The following is a 15,309-nucleotide window of genomic DNA, read 5'->3' as shown; positions in this document are numbered from 1 at the left end:
TGTCTTGGTTGCAACACAACCAGTGTAAACAAAGCACAACACACACTTGGAGTAAAAAGCTCTGGAATCGCTTGCAGATAACAGCAGCAAGAACTTAGCTAATGCTTGACTTACTGGAAGAGGCCTTCTGTTTTTCTAGAGATTCTGGTTTTCTATAGGCTAATTCTGACATATTTAACACAAACAAGTTATGCTTATTGAACAAACACAAAGTTTCCCCAAAGTCAAAACACACACTAATATTTCTGCCATGTTCCTCCTACTTCTGCTAACTGACAAGAATTGCTTAGGGCTGAAAATTGAAAAATCTCCTCCTCTTCGTTACATACCCAAATTTAAAACTTTACATAAAAAGAAGAAAAAAGGCAACACTAAGTCACTCAGCCTGAATCTCCCTTCCTGCACCAAATACGCAGTTTTGTGCTGCCACACAGGTATCTTTAACACGCGGGGCCACCGAGCTCTGCTGCCGCCCGGCTCTGGGGCAGATCCCCGCCGCCCCGGACGGAACGAGGAAGACCCGGGAGCCTCCCCTGTTACCTCTATGTGGGGAACCCCGAGCTTCGCCTCGCGTCACCCCGCACCGAGGGGCGCCGCGGCCTCCGACCGTCCCGCGGGCGGGGAGCTCCCCTCGCCTCGCGACGCGTCGCGAGGCGAGGGGAGCTCCCCGCCCGCGGGACGGTCGAAGGCCGCGGCGCGACCCGTTCCCCCCGCGGCGCGACCGTTAGCAACCGTTAGCGACCGTTAGCGACCGTTACCCCCTCACCTGCCCGGGCCGCAGGCAGCGCGGAGCGGCGCTCCCCCCGCCCTGTGCCCCGCCCCGGGGCGCATGCGCAGAGCGCCCGGGAGCGGGTCCGGGTGGTGTCATGGCGGCGCTGGCGCGGCCGCTCCGCGGCGCCTCCGCCAACGTCTCCTCCTTGCGGGCACTGCTGCTGCCGCCGCGGGCGGCGCGGGGCGGCGCGGCCCGGAGCGGGGCTGGCACCGAGGTAGCGCGGAGCGAGCGGCGCGGCGGGAGCCTGCGGCCCGGCCGGGGCTCCCCCGGGAGCGGGGGTCCCGCGAGACACGTATCACTTCAAAAGCTGCAAAATCCTTGTGTGTTCTCGGAAAATCCGAGCTTTTTTTCCCGTTGTTTCTTAGCATGCGTTTGCCGCTGTCCTTACTTAGATTCAGTCTAGCGCATAGTTCATGTTTTAAAGCATAATTAGGAGGTCTCCTTGCTGGAAAGCAGCCGTCATGTTTATATTGTGGGTTTGTTTATTTATATTTTTATTTGTTTTAATTAACATACAAAAGCTTTCACATGTGTTCTAAGTCAGAAATATAATTGGACTTTTCTGCAAACCGGATTCTAAATTTCTGGCAACCAGAAGAGAGTCATGTTCCTTGCAATAATATTTATTAATGTACATTTTATGGTTTCCTGCAGGTGCTTGGAAAAGGCTTTAAAAGGGGGGTTGTGCTGTCAGCAGGGTCTTTTCTGGTTTATGAAGCCTATGGGCTGATTTCTCGCTTTGCTGAGGTCCACGCCAGCGCCAAAGGTAAGTTTTTCAAACTGGGAAGCGTGCGGGTCGTTCCGTAGCAAAAGTGTCGCTTTTGGTGCCAGGATCATGAAGGGAAACTGCATTATGCTTTAAAGTTTTCCTGCTGTGATGGGAGTGTTTTCATGGTAGGACGCTTTTGAATTAGGTCAGAGTTTTGGGGCATAGTAGTGGTTTAACAAGCAGTTCCTTCAACCGTCACTGAAGGCAGGACCAGCATCTTGCCCTGGGTAGGACAGGACACGTGCACGAGGTGCGCGACAGCCGCTTTGTGCCTCCCCACACACACGCTTCACATAGGTCCTTTTGAGAACAGCATAGGTCATTTGGGAGTACAAAAAAAAAAAAAAGTGGTGTGGGATGATACCTAATAACTTAGATAAACTGCCTAAGTGGGTGCGTGGTGTTTCCAGAAGTGAGCGCTGAGCTCTGAGAGCGGCTGAGGTTGGAAGAAGCTTCTGGAGATTCTCAGGTTGGATCCCGCTGCCCAGGCAGGGTCACCTAAGTTGTGTTGCCCAGGGCCTCTGGAGAAGGAGAATTCCCAGCCTCTCCTGGCAGCCTGAGCCAGTGCTAAGTCACCCTCATGGTAAAAAAAGGTTATTTGTAACATTCAGGTGGAAGTGCTTGTGTATTAAATATGCTTCATTAGATGTGTTAATGTGCACTGTGTCTTAAGGAATAAATAATACAATTCAGCGAAGGTAAAATTGAAGATATACTCTGGAGCTAACCTTAAAGACTTAAATAAGTCCATTGAGATAGACCATTTCATATCTTTTAAGTGGTTGATGGTTGACAGAAGATGTCTAGAGCTGACAAAGTAAAAAATGGCCCAGACTGCTCTCCTAATTGTCATTGATTTGTACTTTTTGTACAGCTGTGAGTAGTGAAGCTTTTTAGCTGGAGATGAGGGGGTTGTCTTCAGCAGTCTTCAGTGGATTGTTGTTCTGTAAATAAAACTTCACTGCAGTGCAAACTCTAGTAATAACTTGGAAGAAGTGGGGAGGATCTTTGCAAAGGAGGAATAAGCCCTGTGTTTAATCACAGAGTAATACCCAGGAAGTGACAAGTGCTTATGCATTATTGTAAAGTCTAAAGGAAACTAGCAAGGCTTCTGACTTACCAAAATACTTTTCTGCCAATACTAAAACATTAAAAATTACATTTAATAGCCTTGGAGTTCTTTTCCTATATACTTACATACTTAATGGAATTATCTACCTGCTTCCATCTGGGTATTCCTTTTCTCCTCATTCCATCTATCTTGTGCTAGAATACAGTACTGTATGTTATTTGATATTTCTGGTTGCGGGACACACTTTTTATATATCTATATTTACACACACACTTAGTTTTCTATATCTGTATATACTTATTTTTATTTATATGTATATAAAACTAAGTACATGATAAATATATATGATTATACATATATAAATTCAGCCAACTGTGAAAAGAACAAAGTATACTTCATATAATACTACACATATTATACTAATTTCTAGAGAAAGCCAGCTTCTTTTTTTCAGGTTCTGCTTTGTCCATTTTTGATTTTAGTGTTTTGAAAAACAAATGTTTCTGTAGATGAAATATATTTTTGGAGTCATGTATCTGTGAAAATCTTAAGCACTTAAACTTCAAAAGTTAAAATAATGTTTAATTTTGGTTTAATGAATGAGATGGGCAGCACTATTTTGACTTGTGAATTCATACTGGGAATCAAGAATATTTTAACAAACCTCTTTTGAACTTTGTTATTTTGTTTTAACAAAACCTTTTGGGTTTCTTTTGTTATTTCTTTCTTGTTATCTTCAAGTTCAGCACATTTCCTAATGAGGGAGTTGCACTTCTTGCAGTCTGTTGCACTTGTCTTCCTGATCATTTTTTCCTACTGTTTCTTCTGCTTTTCAACTTCTCACCTACTGCTTGTACTGTCTGACACTTTGAGAAAGACACTTAATGTAACTGCCTTAAACTTCTAAAGCTTCTTTTGCCAAAGGCTGTTCTATAGCTCCATGAGAGAGAAGAGCTCCCCAGCCCTGCTGTAGCTGTGATAAATGTAACTTACCCAGCCCTGCCTCGCATTAGAGCCATTGCTTGATTTGATCTTAGGAACTATGGCCTAAAAAGGAGCTAGTTACCTTGCTCTTTGTGGTTCGGCTAGAACATCTTGCTCTTAATGTTGTGTTTATGCTGCAATATACCATTTACGTGTAATTTGTTCTCACATTTCCATGATTCTCATTCCTTCTTAAGTAGAAGAAGTTATAGAGCAAGCAGACTACCTGTATGGGAGTGGAGAAACTGAAAAACTGTATCGCTTGCTGGTTCAACATAAAACTAGGTATTTGGCTGCATTGAATATCCTCACGTTCTTTTGACTTTACTGTGTGCTTCTGTACCAGCTTTTCAGCTAATGTTTGGCCTGTGGCATGCTGGGGAATCTTGCTTTTCTCTCTATAAAAGAAGGGAAAAAAGGACCCTTGGTATTTTTTTTTGGTGAGGGAAAGGTGGACGAAATGGACCTGCTTGTTAGTTCAATGCAGCTGTAGAAGTTGAGGGTTGACACTTAGTTTTTGCTGCTGTAGGGATTTTTTTTTTTGCTTATTTACTTTGTTTTTTCAAGAAGTCCTTAAAATTTAGTGAAAAAAGTCAGAATGTAACTACACATAACTAAATAATGAAAATATCTGGAATTTAGGTTATTAAAAGTTCTTGAGAGTCATTTACTTTTTTCATTTCTGAATACACTTTCTGTTTGCATTTGTATCCTGTTAAGATTTATGCCTGAATGCAAACAGCTTGCTTGTAGTTACGTCATAGCTGTACAAAACATTGCTGATGGGAGAAAATGCTTGGAATCATCCTTCAGAAAGTCCATTTCTCAAGGCATCAGATTCTATCTAGAGCATTTCTGGAGGAAGTTATTTTTCCATTCAGGTTTTTTATTATTGCCAGAAAAATGTGTAAAGCGTGGAAAACAAAAGGAAGGTCCCTGTCTGTAAGGGACCTAGTGTCAGAACAGTATTTCCTATTCGAGAAGGAAGAATGGTCCCAGTAACTGTACTTAACATTTTTGTGACTCAGCTGAAAAAATGAGTCTGCTAATTCCGTGTTACCCATTAACTAGGTACCATTGTGATCTAGTGCTCTAAATAAGCAGATAAATGTACTGCTTCATATGGTGATATGGATGGTCTGTGGATTTTCACTGTTGTTCTAAGAAGAATTTCACTATTTAGCTACTACAATAGAGATAAAGATACGTAATATTGTAAAAGATGCATATTTTAAGATACATAATAGGGATAAAGATACGTAAACTTGTTGTAAACAGGAATGTGAGCATAGTCTAGCGAATAGTCTAGCGAAGAACAAAGGAGTCGCAGTTTCTCTTCTTGCATTTCTAGTGGTACTGTTGAGTTTTTTAAATCTACGTCATCTTCAAGAAAGCAAAGTCCTGTCCCGCAGTGAGGTTTGCTCCACAGGTCACAGTTGTGTGATGAAGGTATCATTAGGCAGTCTTTAATGGAGGGCTGGCATCCGTTTCTTCTTGTTTGTTCGCTTTTTTGTTTGTCTGCTCTGATTGTATATAGCATAGAATGACAGATGATCCACTGTTGTCTTCCTACCCACTTGAGATATGAACTAAGATGTTGATTTTAGATCTTTCGTTACGTTGTTGCCATTATTATTTAAAAACATTGGTGTTTTTGCACACAACTAGCGAGGACGCAGAGCTGTTGTGGCGGCTGGCACGAGCATCGCGTGACCTAGCTCAGCTCAGTAGTACTTCTGCAGAGGAGAAGAAGCAACTGGTTTATGAAGCCCTTGAGTATGCAAAAAAGGCACTCGAAAGAAACGAATCGAACTTTGCAGCACACAAGGTGAGCAAAGCAAAATGACTCGACTGAAATCTTGGTGCCTTTCAGCTTCTGCCAGTAGAATTTTGGGGTGAATGTCATTGTCATTCAACCACGTCCAACACAGTTCAGCATTTCAGTGGAGAGTGAGTAAAATTAACTTTTTCTTGTTCACTAGTTCACTAGCTTCCTGCTAAGATCAGACTTCAGTCTTTTGCAGCTCATTCTTCTCTCTGTGGGAAACAGCAATTGGTTAAATGCATTCAGGACCACAGGAAGCGGTCCTGAGGGTGGATTTATTTCTTCTCCTCTGACATAGCCAGGAAAACACTTCACACACCCAGCGTGCTGTCCCTGTGCACACTAGCAGCTTTATGGAGTTTCACTGAGAAGACTGCGTGCTCTGCTTTCTTCTTGCTCTCCATCTCTTTCCCTCTCTTTCTTTTTTTTCTTTCCTCCCCTCTCTTCTTTTTCTCTTTATGCTTATTCTCTGACATGTTTGTTACATTTTGGGTACAAGGATGCTGATTTCTCTATCTGTGGAAACAAGCAGGTTGCTCTGCTGCTATTTAAATAGTTCATAACAACTATTGCTTGATTGTTACCGGTGGTAGTGATTTTGTTTTAAAAGAAATTCACTATTTGACTGTAGTGAAATATTATTCAATATTTTATTTTTGTGCTTTCAATTACAGTGGTATGCAATTTGTATCAGTGATGTTGGAGATTATGAAGGAATCAAGGCTAAAATTGCTAATGCCTTTGTTATCAAAGAGCACTTTCAGGTAAGGTGATTTGGTTTGGGGGGATTGTTTCTTCAGGGGGAGAAAGGGATTTCTTGACAAAGGATTAATGTCTAATACATAGATGAAGAAAGTTGTGAACTGATTTTCATGAAAATTTGCAAGGGTACTTCTGTTCCCATCTCCTGATGAACATTGTTTTTGAGTTATTTTGTTATTCCTGGAATTCTGCAGCTACAAAGGGATACAAATTGCTTCTTGCAGTAAACTGAGTCCATACAGAAGAGAGTGCTTGAATTAGCTGAAGTGCTTTTGACTCCTGTTAGGAATAAAGTACAGCTGAACTTCTGAGAAATGGGTGTGTGGCCATACCTGTAGCTGTGGATTGTGTGACAACAACAAAAAAAAAAAAAAAAAAAAAAAAAACAGATATTGGTTAAGAAAAAGGGCTACTGATTTGGGTAATATCACCAGAAATCATAGCAAATTTTGAACACACGGAGTCTCTTGTGAAACTGTTTACTCTGACTAAATTCAAGTGCTTTAAATCCACTGGTGTCTTCAGTTATTTGAAGGTAGGTAATGTGCATTAAATACATCTTGAAATTCTGCACGTGGTTAATCTGGCTCATATAAAAAAAAGTCTACCTTTCTTTGTATAAACATCCATATATGTATCTGTATTATTCTGTGTGTGGCAGAACAACTTTTAACATCTTTGTTTTCCTGCCCTCGGGTCCTCAGAGAGCCATTGAACTGAATCCAAAAGATGCTACATCGATTCATCTTATGGGCATTTGGTAAGGTCTTGTATTTTCAAGCAAATGTTAGTTTATGACAATGAAAGAATGTACCAGATTATAAAACAGCTGAGCAATTTGGAATGTATTGTGGAAATGCTTGGGATAATTGAGCAGCTTGCAAGTAGTTGATACAAACATGAAAATCGTCTGACAGAATACAGCAAGTCGTGTTGACAAGGTCTGGCTGTTAATTCTTAGTTCAGAAGATGAAACTATATTTGGTTTTGTTTCAGGTGTGCTGTATTGAAGCATAACATCTCATTTTGCAGAGTTAATACTTCTGTAGCGTACATCAGATTGGGCTCTACTGGTTACCTAGCAGATGAAGGACAGGAAGTGTAACTTTCCTTCCCAAATCTAGGGAATACTGGGGAAGTGGTTTGGCTGAAACTGGTATTTCTTATGTGTTAATGAGACACTTCAGATACAGCCTTTCCTATTGATTATCTGTCAAAAAGAGCCAAAACTTCCATTGTTTCTAATGAGACTAAGAAGGAGAAAATAAAGAGACATTGTGGTTTTAAAGGTGGGAGTGAAGGAAAGCATAGCCACCCTTTTTGTGGCTTTTTTTTCACTTCATTTTTTTTATCATCCACCACTCATTCCCATGTGACTTCCCCACCACAGTAGTCCATATGTTTGCACACACATGTACACTGCCAAGTGAAGGAGCCCAGAGGTCGCTTTTGAAACATGAAGCATGCAACACAAAGGTATTGAAAACATTGTTGCTTTTGGCATTAAAATATCCCCCTATTCTACATTTGAAACTACTAATTGCTAAGTCTCAGGGTTTCTTTAGCCGAAGCCAGGATTTAGTGTCAGCTGATATTTGGGGGTGGGTTTGTTTTTCTTCCCCATCTCCTTCTCTCCCCCTTTCTGTCTGTTGTGCATTTAGCCTATTATCTTGGTATTTCCAATAGGGAACATATAGTAGCAAAACCTAATAGAGGGAACTTCAACTCAATCTGTGTATTCCTGCCTTGTCCCCAAAACCTACCATGCTGTATTTCCAAATCTTTTACCTCCTCCTGTGCTGTTATGCACAGCAAAGATCCAGCAGTACATTTCTAATCCCTGTGTGAGAGTAATCAGTGTGAATTTACCCTGGAGTGTCTTAGGTATTTGAAGTACTTAGCAAATGTTTAATTCTTTAAGCATCTCTGAGATAGGTGACTGAGTAGAATTATGTTGAGTAGAAGGGACTAGCCTAGAACACAGTAGTTTCTTAGGTCTGTTTTCATTTCTATGGATTGGAATATTTGGAGAATATGCCATTGATCTGCTTCTGAATACTAATAAGTGAGAAGAAACAAGGCAATAGTGAGGTCAGACAGTGACATGATTGTTTTAATGTTTTAAAAACAATTGCAAACATCTGATAAAGACACTGTAAGTGTCTCATGGGTCTCCAATTCTGTCTAATGCAATAACAGTTCCCCAGAAAGATGCACAAAACTACTTGGCAGAATTTAGCCGCAATTTTAGACATTTTGCAGTGTTTGGTATGGCTGTAAAGGCTTGCACATGGAATGTCTAAAATGACTGCAGGTGTTGTAGTTCTTGGTAATAACAAACTGTCTGACACCTAAAATCAGGGATAATACCAGTCCAGAAGAGGAGAGAAATGTGAAGTGCATATACAAATGTTTCCTTTTACTCCAGGTGTTACTCCTTTGCTGACATGCCATGGTACCAAAGGAAAATAGCTGCAGTGCTATTTGCAACACCTCCAACATCCACATATAAAGAGGTACAATGTGAAAGTGTTTCAGAGATTATCTGCTCCCGCCCAAGCCGCTGATACACTGACTTCCCTGGCAAAGCTGACCTGAAAATGGTGAACAGTGGAGAGGGTTTCTTGTACAAAATGGCTACTAGCTTTTGTGTCACCCAGAGTAGCCTAGAACTCACAAAACGAGCATGAATTTGCAAGTTTACAGCTATCACTAATAAAATGAGAATATAGGATGTCTATCTAGGGTATCTGAACAAATGTATTAACCAGCTTGCATCTACAAAACTCAAATGGGTAGTGGGAAAGTTTCTGCAACTCCTGCTGTAATTTTTGCTAGTGGAACAATCAAATATTTGGCCCTCAACGGTATTTTTTAAGTTTGTGGAGTTGAAGAGTCACTAGGAAGTAATTTTAAAAGGCGGCTTGCTTGCCTGAATAGTCAGTTCTCATTGAAAAAGAAAGTAAACATGTCAAGAATGTCAAGTTTGCAAGTTTGGCAGAATATTGGTCTCGGAATACGAAGTGTCAGCCGTGATTTTTAGCAGTGCAGAATCTTACCATTCCTAGCAACGAGTTCTGCAGCAGAGTGGCTGCAGAAGCAAACTTATAATAGAATTTGTGGTTGAAACATATTGCTAACAAGTTTGTGCAGTTTCAATACAGACTGTTTTATAGATCTTTCCACATTTTAAAAAAAATGGTGTTTTCCCTGTAACATCAGAAAGAGGTAGAAATGGACTTAAAATTTCTGATGTGCATTATGGAAAACTAGCTGAAAAGTGTTTTTCATAAATGCTTGCTCTCAGAGGAGGATGCTAGCCAGCATTCCATAAGAATCAATAAGTTCTACATCAAGTACTTGTCCACACTGGTGCTCTGAGTAACATTTGTTTCATCTATTAAATTTATACATGAGAATTGGCTAGGAGGCACTGCAGATAGACGAGAAAGCAGAAATAAAATCCATAGTGATTTTGACAAGTTGAAGACTGAAAGTACAACATCAAAAGTTTGGGGGAGACATGTAAGGCACTATTCTTATGGAGGCTGCAAATGCAGGGAATAATCAACTAAGCAGTCTCAGCTCTCCCTGCTGAGAACATTGGTGTTTTGGTTGCATGCTGTGACCCATCAACAGTGCTGGGCATCGTGGGCTGAAAGACAAGTCCCTCTTCAGCTGTGTTGAGAATCCATGGGACTTGGGGTGGATTATTGTGTTCCATAAACTCCATTTTAAGGAAGACCTTTCCTTTTACAGGCTCTTCGTTATTTCCACATGGCAGAAGAAGGTAATCCCTGTAGTTTGGTTTGTATTTTTTTTACCTACCTTCTAACAGAGTAGTTCTTTAAGCGTGGCCCAGGTAGAGCTAATTCCTGTGCGTGTTCTGGGCTTGGGCAGCCCCAGGCCCCGCTGTGAGGGGAGGGAGCAGCAGGGCGGCCGCCCAATGGTGCTTTACTCAGCAAGGCCTTTACCTGCCTCTGCCACCTCCTCGGCAAGGCCTTTACCTGCCCGTGCCACCTCCTCGGCGAGGCCTTTACCTGCCCCGGCCACTTCCTCGGCGAGGCCTTTACCTGCCCCGGCCACCTCCTCGGCAAGGCCTTTACCTGCCCGTGCCACCCACTGCTCGGGTGCTGTGATCACACGCTTGTAACTACCAGTGTTTTGACCCCTGACTTTGGACTGAACATCTGAGAAAACTTGTGCTCTACCAAGCGTGGACAGTAGGCAAGTCCTTTGATAGCAGTCAGTAACTAAAAACACGCTTCATAAAAGCAGCTTAAAGTAGAGAAGGCTGATAAAAACATTTTGTTGTTGTTTTTCATGTAACAAAAGCTAGTTTCATCTATCACTGTAACAAAAGCTAGTGCACATGATTTGAAATAGGCCCCCTTATTCTCTTGCAGATTCTGGCTAAGCTGGTTACACTTCTGCTTGCACCTACTATGTCCCCAAAAAGCACAAAATTTACAAAAAGCAGCTGCTGGTGTTATGCATAAACTCATCATTTCCTGTTGTCACAGGCTTACTTTCATATACTGCATTCATTTAACTACTGATAAATGTAACGGTACTTAAGACTGAAGTATAGCCAGTAAAACTTTCATGCTGGCTTCCTTCTAATCCAAAGTGGTATTCATCTTTCCTGAAGGAAATGTTTAAAGGAGTGACAATAGTGTCAGGACTTTGATAGTCTGCTGCTCACTATGATTCAAACAACTTTTAGTCCTGTTTCTGTACAGCTGATCCCAATTTCTACAGCAAAAACTTGCTCTATTTGGGAAAGACGTACCTGAAGTTGAACAACAAGAAGATGGCTCTCCTGTGGCTAAGCAAAGCCAAGGAATATCCTGCACATACAGAGGAGGACAAACAGGTAGGAAGTTTAAAAGTGTGACGGTGCAGTTATGTTTTAGAGTCAACGTGTGTGATGTTATTGGCAGTGAAATATGTAAAATTACTGCAGAGTAAGTGATAATTTAGCAGCTATTCCAGGATTACATCCAGACACAAAAAACTGTGTTGTGTCAGCTGAACATAAGGGTTGGAAGCTTTCTATTAATAAAGGATTGCTATTATTCTTTCTGCATGTGTATGTGTTGTGGTTTTTAATGATAATTATTATTATTACCTTAACTATGTTCAAGTTAGGGCAGATAACCTATGGCTATACTAGGCAGAGAAAAAGTTAATCTGTGCTTAAGTTAAAAAGGTAAATGCTCTATTTTAAAAGACTTAAATAAAAACTCTCCCGTGGAATCACAAGAAAGGATGGATGAATGACAACTTGCTAGATCCCTAAAATCTAGCCTTCCATTTCCTTCTAGGCAGCTAGGGCGAGATCCAGCCTCCCTGCATTGCGACAAAGGGAGGGAACGTTCCCCTCGGAGCAGCTCTGTTGCCAGCTGCCACGCGAGACCCTGGCTTTCCTTTGCCACTTGCTCAGAAGCCTCCTGGTTTGGGCAGCCCTGGCTGCCCTTGATTCACTCACCATAAAGCTGCAGTGTGAGATCAGGCTTTAACTGTTACAGCAAATATCCAAGTTAGCTGTGACATTACGAGTGACCTAATTGTAGGAAACACTTCAGCTGGAGAGTAGTGGTTTTTTTTTTTTTTAATCAGAAAAAAAATTCAAGTTTTTCCCACTTTGCAGATTCTCTTGTAAGATTCAAACTGATTGAAGTCTCTCCCACAGAGAGCAAGATCCTTCAGTAACCTCTTTCAGTAGGAGTATGAGTAAGGGTTCCTTTCATCCAGTGTTGGGGAAGATGTGCAGGAATTCAGTAGCTTAAAGTAGGGGCTTGAGGTAGATAAGAGATTAGTCAGTTTTTTCAGCAGTTCTGAGTGGATGTGATGACTTGTTCCTCTCATGCATCCAACAGTCTTTCTTCCACGAGGAAGAAAGCACAAAGCCACAAATGGTCTTTGTGCAACAGTTAAGCTCTTAAAGCCCTCAGCTGCCGCAGCGGTTGGACTGCTGGTACAAACTTGTTTTTTTCTAGAATGTTGTATAGCTGCAGCGAGGAGTGGTCATCTCTCCATTCTCTGGGTAACACCACGAAATTGATGGGTGTCAAAAAGATGGGAATGAGACTTCATAGTCTAGTACTACAGATTGCTCCCTCTGCCTTTGGTCTTTAGGCTGATACTCAGAAATTTTCTCCTTTTCCTGTAATAGTTGGCTTACATTGTCTGAACTGCTTTGTTAGGACTTTTTAATTTTAATATTGATGTTATCTGGCATACCCATTTTATTTTATTTCTTTTGCACAGAAGCCTTAGGTAAAGGAGTCTCTCACTTCACACTGCTGCATTAGCTTCTCTTTAGTTCTGAAAACCCAAGGCTGACCAGTTAGGGCCAGAGAGGGTAACTCACTACTGTTTGAACCAGGAGTCCGTTAGTAACTTTATCTAGGTTGAAAACAAAACGAATTGCTGCACTTTAGGCACTAGCTTAAAACATTCTATTGTCACTCATAGTCATGTAGAACATTTATGCTTGAATTATAGAATGGGAACAACTATGGAAAGAAAGCTGTCTGATTGTAGGAGGGCAGTAGTTTATGGACTGCTGTGAAACAGCCGGGTGCTTGCAGGATAAGGTCTGCTGGCAGAGCCTTTGTGGACATGGCATCATTTTCTTATTACTGTATTCTTTTCTTTTTAGGTACAGAAAGAAGCTCTGGAACTGCTTAATTCTATATAACAAGAAACAAGACATTGGGAACTCAGTACCTCCAGTGTGACCACCATAGGAAAACAAAAAGCAACCAAACCAATCTGCTACTTATGCTCTGCTGACTCCATTTATTAAAGACAGAGCCTGAACTTGCTCTCTCTCTTAATTGTTTTATTACATGATCATATCTGTTGACATACATGGGAATAAAGGAATTCATCAATGAGTAGCTGGGGAGAGACTGAGAGATTGAGTTGAATTTCTACATTGTTCAGCTGTAAAATGTTAGCTGTAAGGAATAATAAGAAACAGGAATATTAAAGAAAAGAGGTATAGGGCCATTACCTAGCCATTAAGGTGTAACTAAATTTCTATAGCACTTCTCTTTCCTGGGTGATTCAGCCACCTTTGATAGTACTGTAATGTCCATTAATAGTTTTAGATTGTGCAGCATTAATCAGAAGTCTGTAAAACACCAGCAACCTTAATTCCTGTACAGTGGCCCGCAAGAAGGGCTAAGAGCAAAAATAAGCACAACACACAAAAGGTGAAGCAGGAACCCCTTGCACATCCCTGCAAGGGGCAGCATTTTGTGATGTTTGCTCATGTTTTGCATTTTGACAAGATGTGAATTCTGAGAGTTTAGTGGCCAAACCAGGTCTGCTGGAAATACACCCTTCTGCCTCTAGACTATTATCACCCCGGGAATACTATTTGGAATACATTAGAAAGGCAGGACTACAATACTGAAGCCATTCAGGCGTTTACTTGTAAAGTCAGGTTTTTTCCTAATATTTTAGCACTAATTTACACACACACACACACACACACACAAAATTAACCTAGGTTAGGTTAATTTCCACACTGAAAATTTGCATCATGAAAAAAAATTTAGTCTTAACCATGCATGGTATTAGCAGTAGCAACTCCAACGATCTAGAACTATAAATTCCTAGTTCTCCTTTCAGTGCGACCCAAGTCATGATCTACAGAGGGGGCAATGGATGCAGGTGTAGGGAAGACCAACCAGCCATGTCACACAGCCATGCTCATTCTAAGTCAACAATAAAAATTCACAGCTGACAGGCAGAGATCAGCTTTAATTCTTACCTCAAATCATGGAGCTAGATAAAAGCTGTTTTTCTCCACTACAATGTAGTAAATTCCTTAATCTTGACACAGGACAACATGATGAGGTTTAGCACTCTGAAGCTAAGGGGTGGATGAGACACAGTGCATCAGAGCTGTTGGTACCAATTCTTCAAACTCTCCCATTAATCAATCAGAAGTGATTTGGTGATTGGCAGATGTTTTCCGGGAGGCTGGTTGCAGCAAAGCCTTCTGCAGCTCGCTTGCCCTGAAGAGGAGCATCTGCACAAGGAGGAAAGCTATCCAGGGACCAGGTAAAGATCCTTGGGAGCTCTGAAAAGAGCAGCTCTGAACCTGCTTGCAGGAGCAGACTGAATTAAGCAACTTGAGCGTAGCACCCTCAAGTAATATCTTCACTGCTTCCCTTACCTGATCTGAGCCTTTACTGCCTTCCTCTCTTCAGACCTCTCTTCCTCCCTCCTCCCAAGTACAGCTGCACTTTGGTAAGTACGGATGGGAACAGAAAAAAGAGTTTCAATGCATTACTGCTAAAATTTCTGGTTCCGGAATATCCAGCTTAACCACATGGGCACACACAGAGCACTATATACATTTTCCTTTTTTACTTAAGAGCCAAACTCCTTTAGTCAGTCATTTAAAGTTAATTCATAGATTACAACTGCACTTATGAGACACCTAAAAATCACCAAAGCAAACCAAGTACATTTTGCCATGTGCTGTCTTTTTTTTTTCTCTCCTTTTATTTTGTTCACTTAACTCACAGATTCACAGGATTCAGCAGTTGGTAGTGGGTCACCAAGTCATTCGTTAGTGCAAATTCATAGAGTTCAACTATATAACATTTAGCCCTCTTGATCATTTTTCAGGTAAACCACACAAGCTTCTGCTGCTCAGCACTGGAGTTTTTGGTTTGTTTTAAAGCTTCCTCCGTTGTAACTGGCAAACATCATAATTTAGGTGGATTTATGCTTGAAATTAATTTAGAGGTGTATGCATGAAAAGGGTTTTACAGAATATATTTGGTACAGTATGAGAAACCTTCACACAGTGGAAGTTTCTGAAACTCTTCGGGGAAATTCATGTCATATAGAGCAGTCTGTTGGGCCAGTTTCACTGCTGCTGCTGTCAAAGCTATTTACAAGTTATCAATCAGCTCCACAGTACACTTGCATTCAGAATGCAAAGCCTCAATATGTAATCCAACATGTAGAAAAATAAAATTTTGGCAGAATTCAGGTGCTGTTTGGAAAGATACAAGAACAGATATACCAGTATTTTTTCTGCAGTTACACTTTTAACAGTGCAATATGATATGTTACAGAAGTGTTTTTAATCA

General features: G+C 41.2%; 1 protein-coding gene across 1 annotated transcript; it reads left to right on the top strand.

Moving 5' to 3' along the window:
- Positions 1-866: 866 nt before the first annotated feature.
- RMDN1 (regulator of microtubule dynamics 1) lies at positions 867-13,017 on the top strand. The gene is made up of 10 exons (XM_088523271.1): positions 867-986; positions 1,427-1,538; positions 3,795-3,882; positions 5,266-5,425; positions 6,097-6,186; positions 6,889-6,944; positions 8,613-8,700; positions 9,944-9,974; positions 10,927-11,060; positions 12,852-13,017. The coding sequence occupies exons 1-10, from the start codon at positions 867-869 to the stop codon at positions 12,888-12,890; spliced, it is 918 nt and encodes a 305-aa protein (XP_088379397.1). The 3' UTR covers positions 12,891-13,017.
- Positions 13,018-15,309: the final 2,292 nt, after the last annotated feature.

The sequence above is a fragment of the Tinamus guttatus genome, unplaced genomic scaffold, assembly GCF_059628265.1.
Source record: "Tinamus guttatus ecotype Peru unplaced genomic scaffold, ASM5962826v1 Tinamus_guttatus_pri_ptg000012l, whole genome shotgun sequence".
NCBI classification, from domain to species: Eukaryota; Metazoa; Chordata; class Aves; order Tinamiformes; family Tinamidae; genus Tinamus; species Tinamus guttatus.
This window is presented reverse-complemented; position numbering and strand designations above follow the sequence as displayed.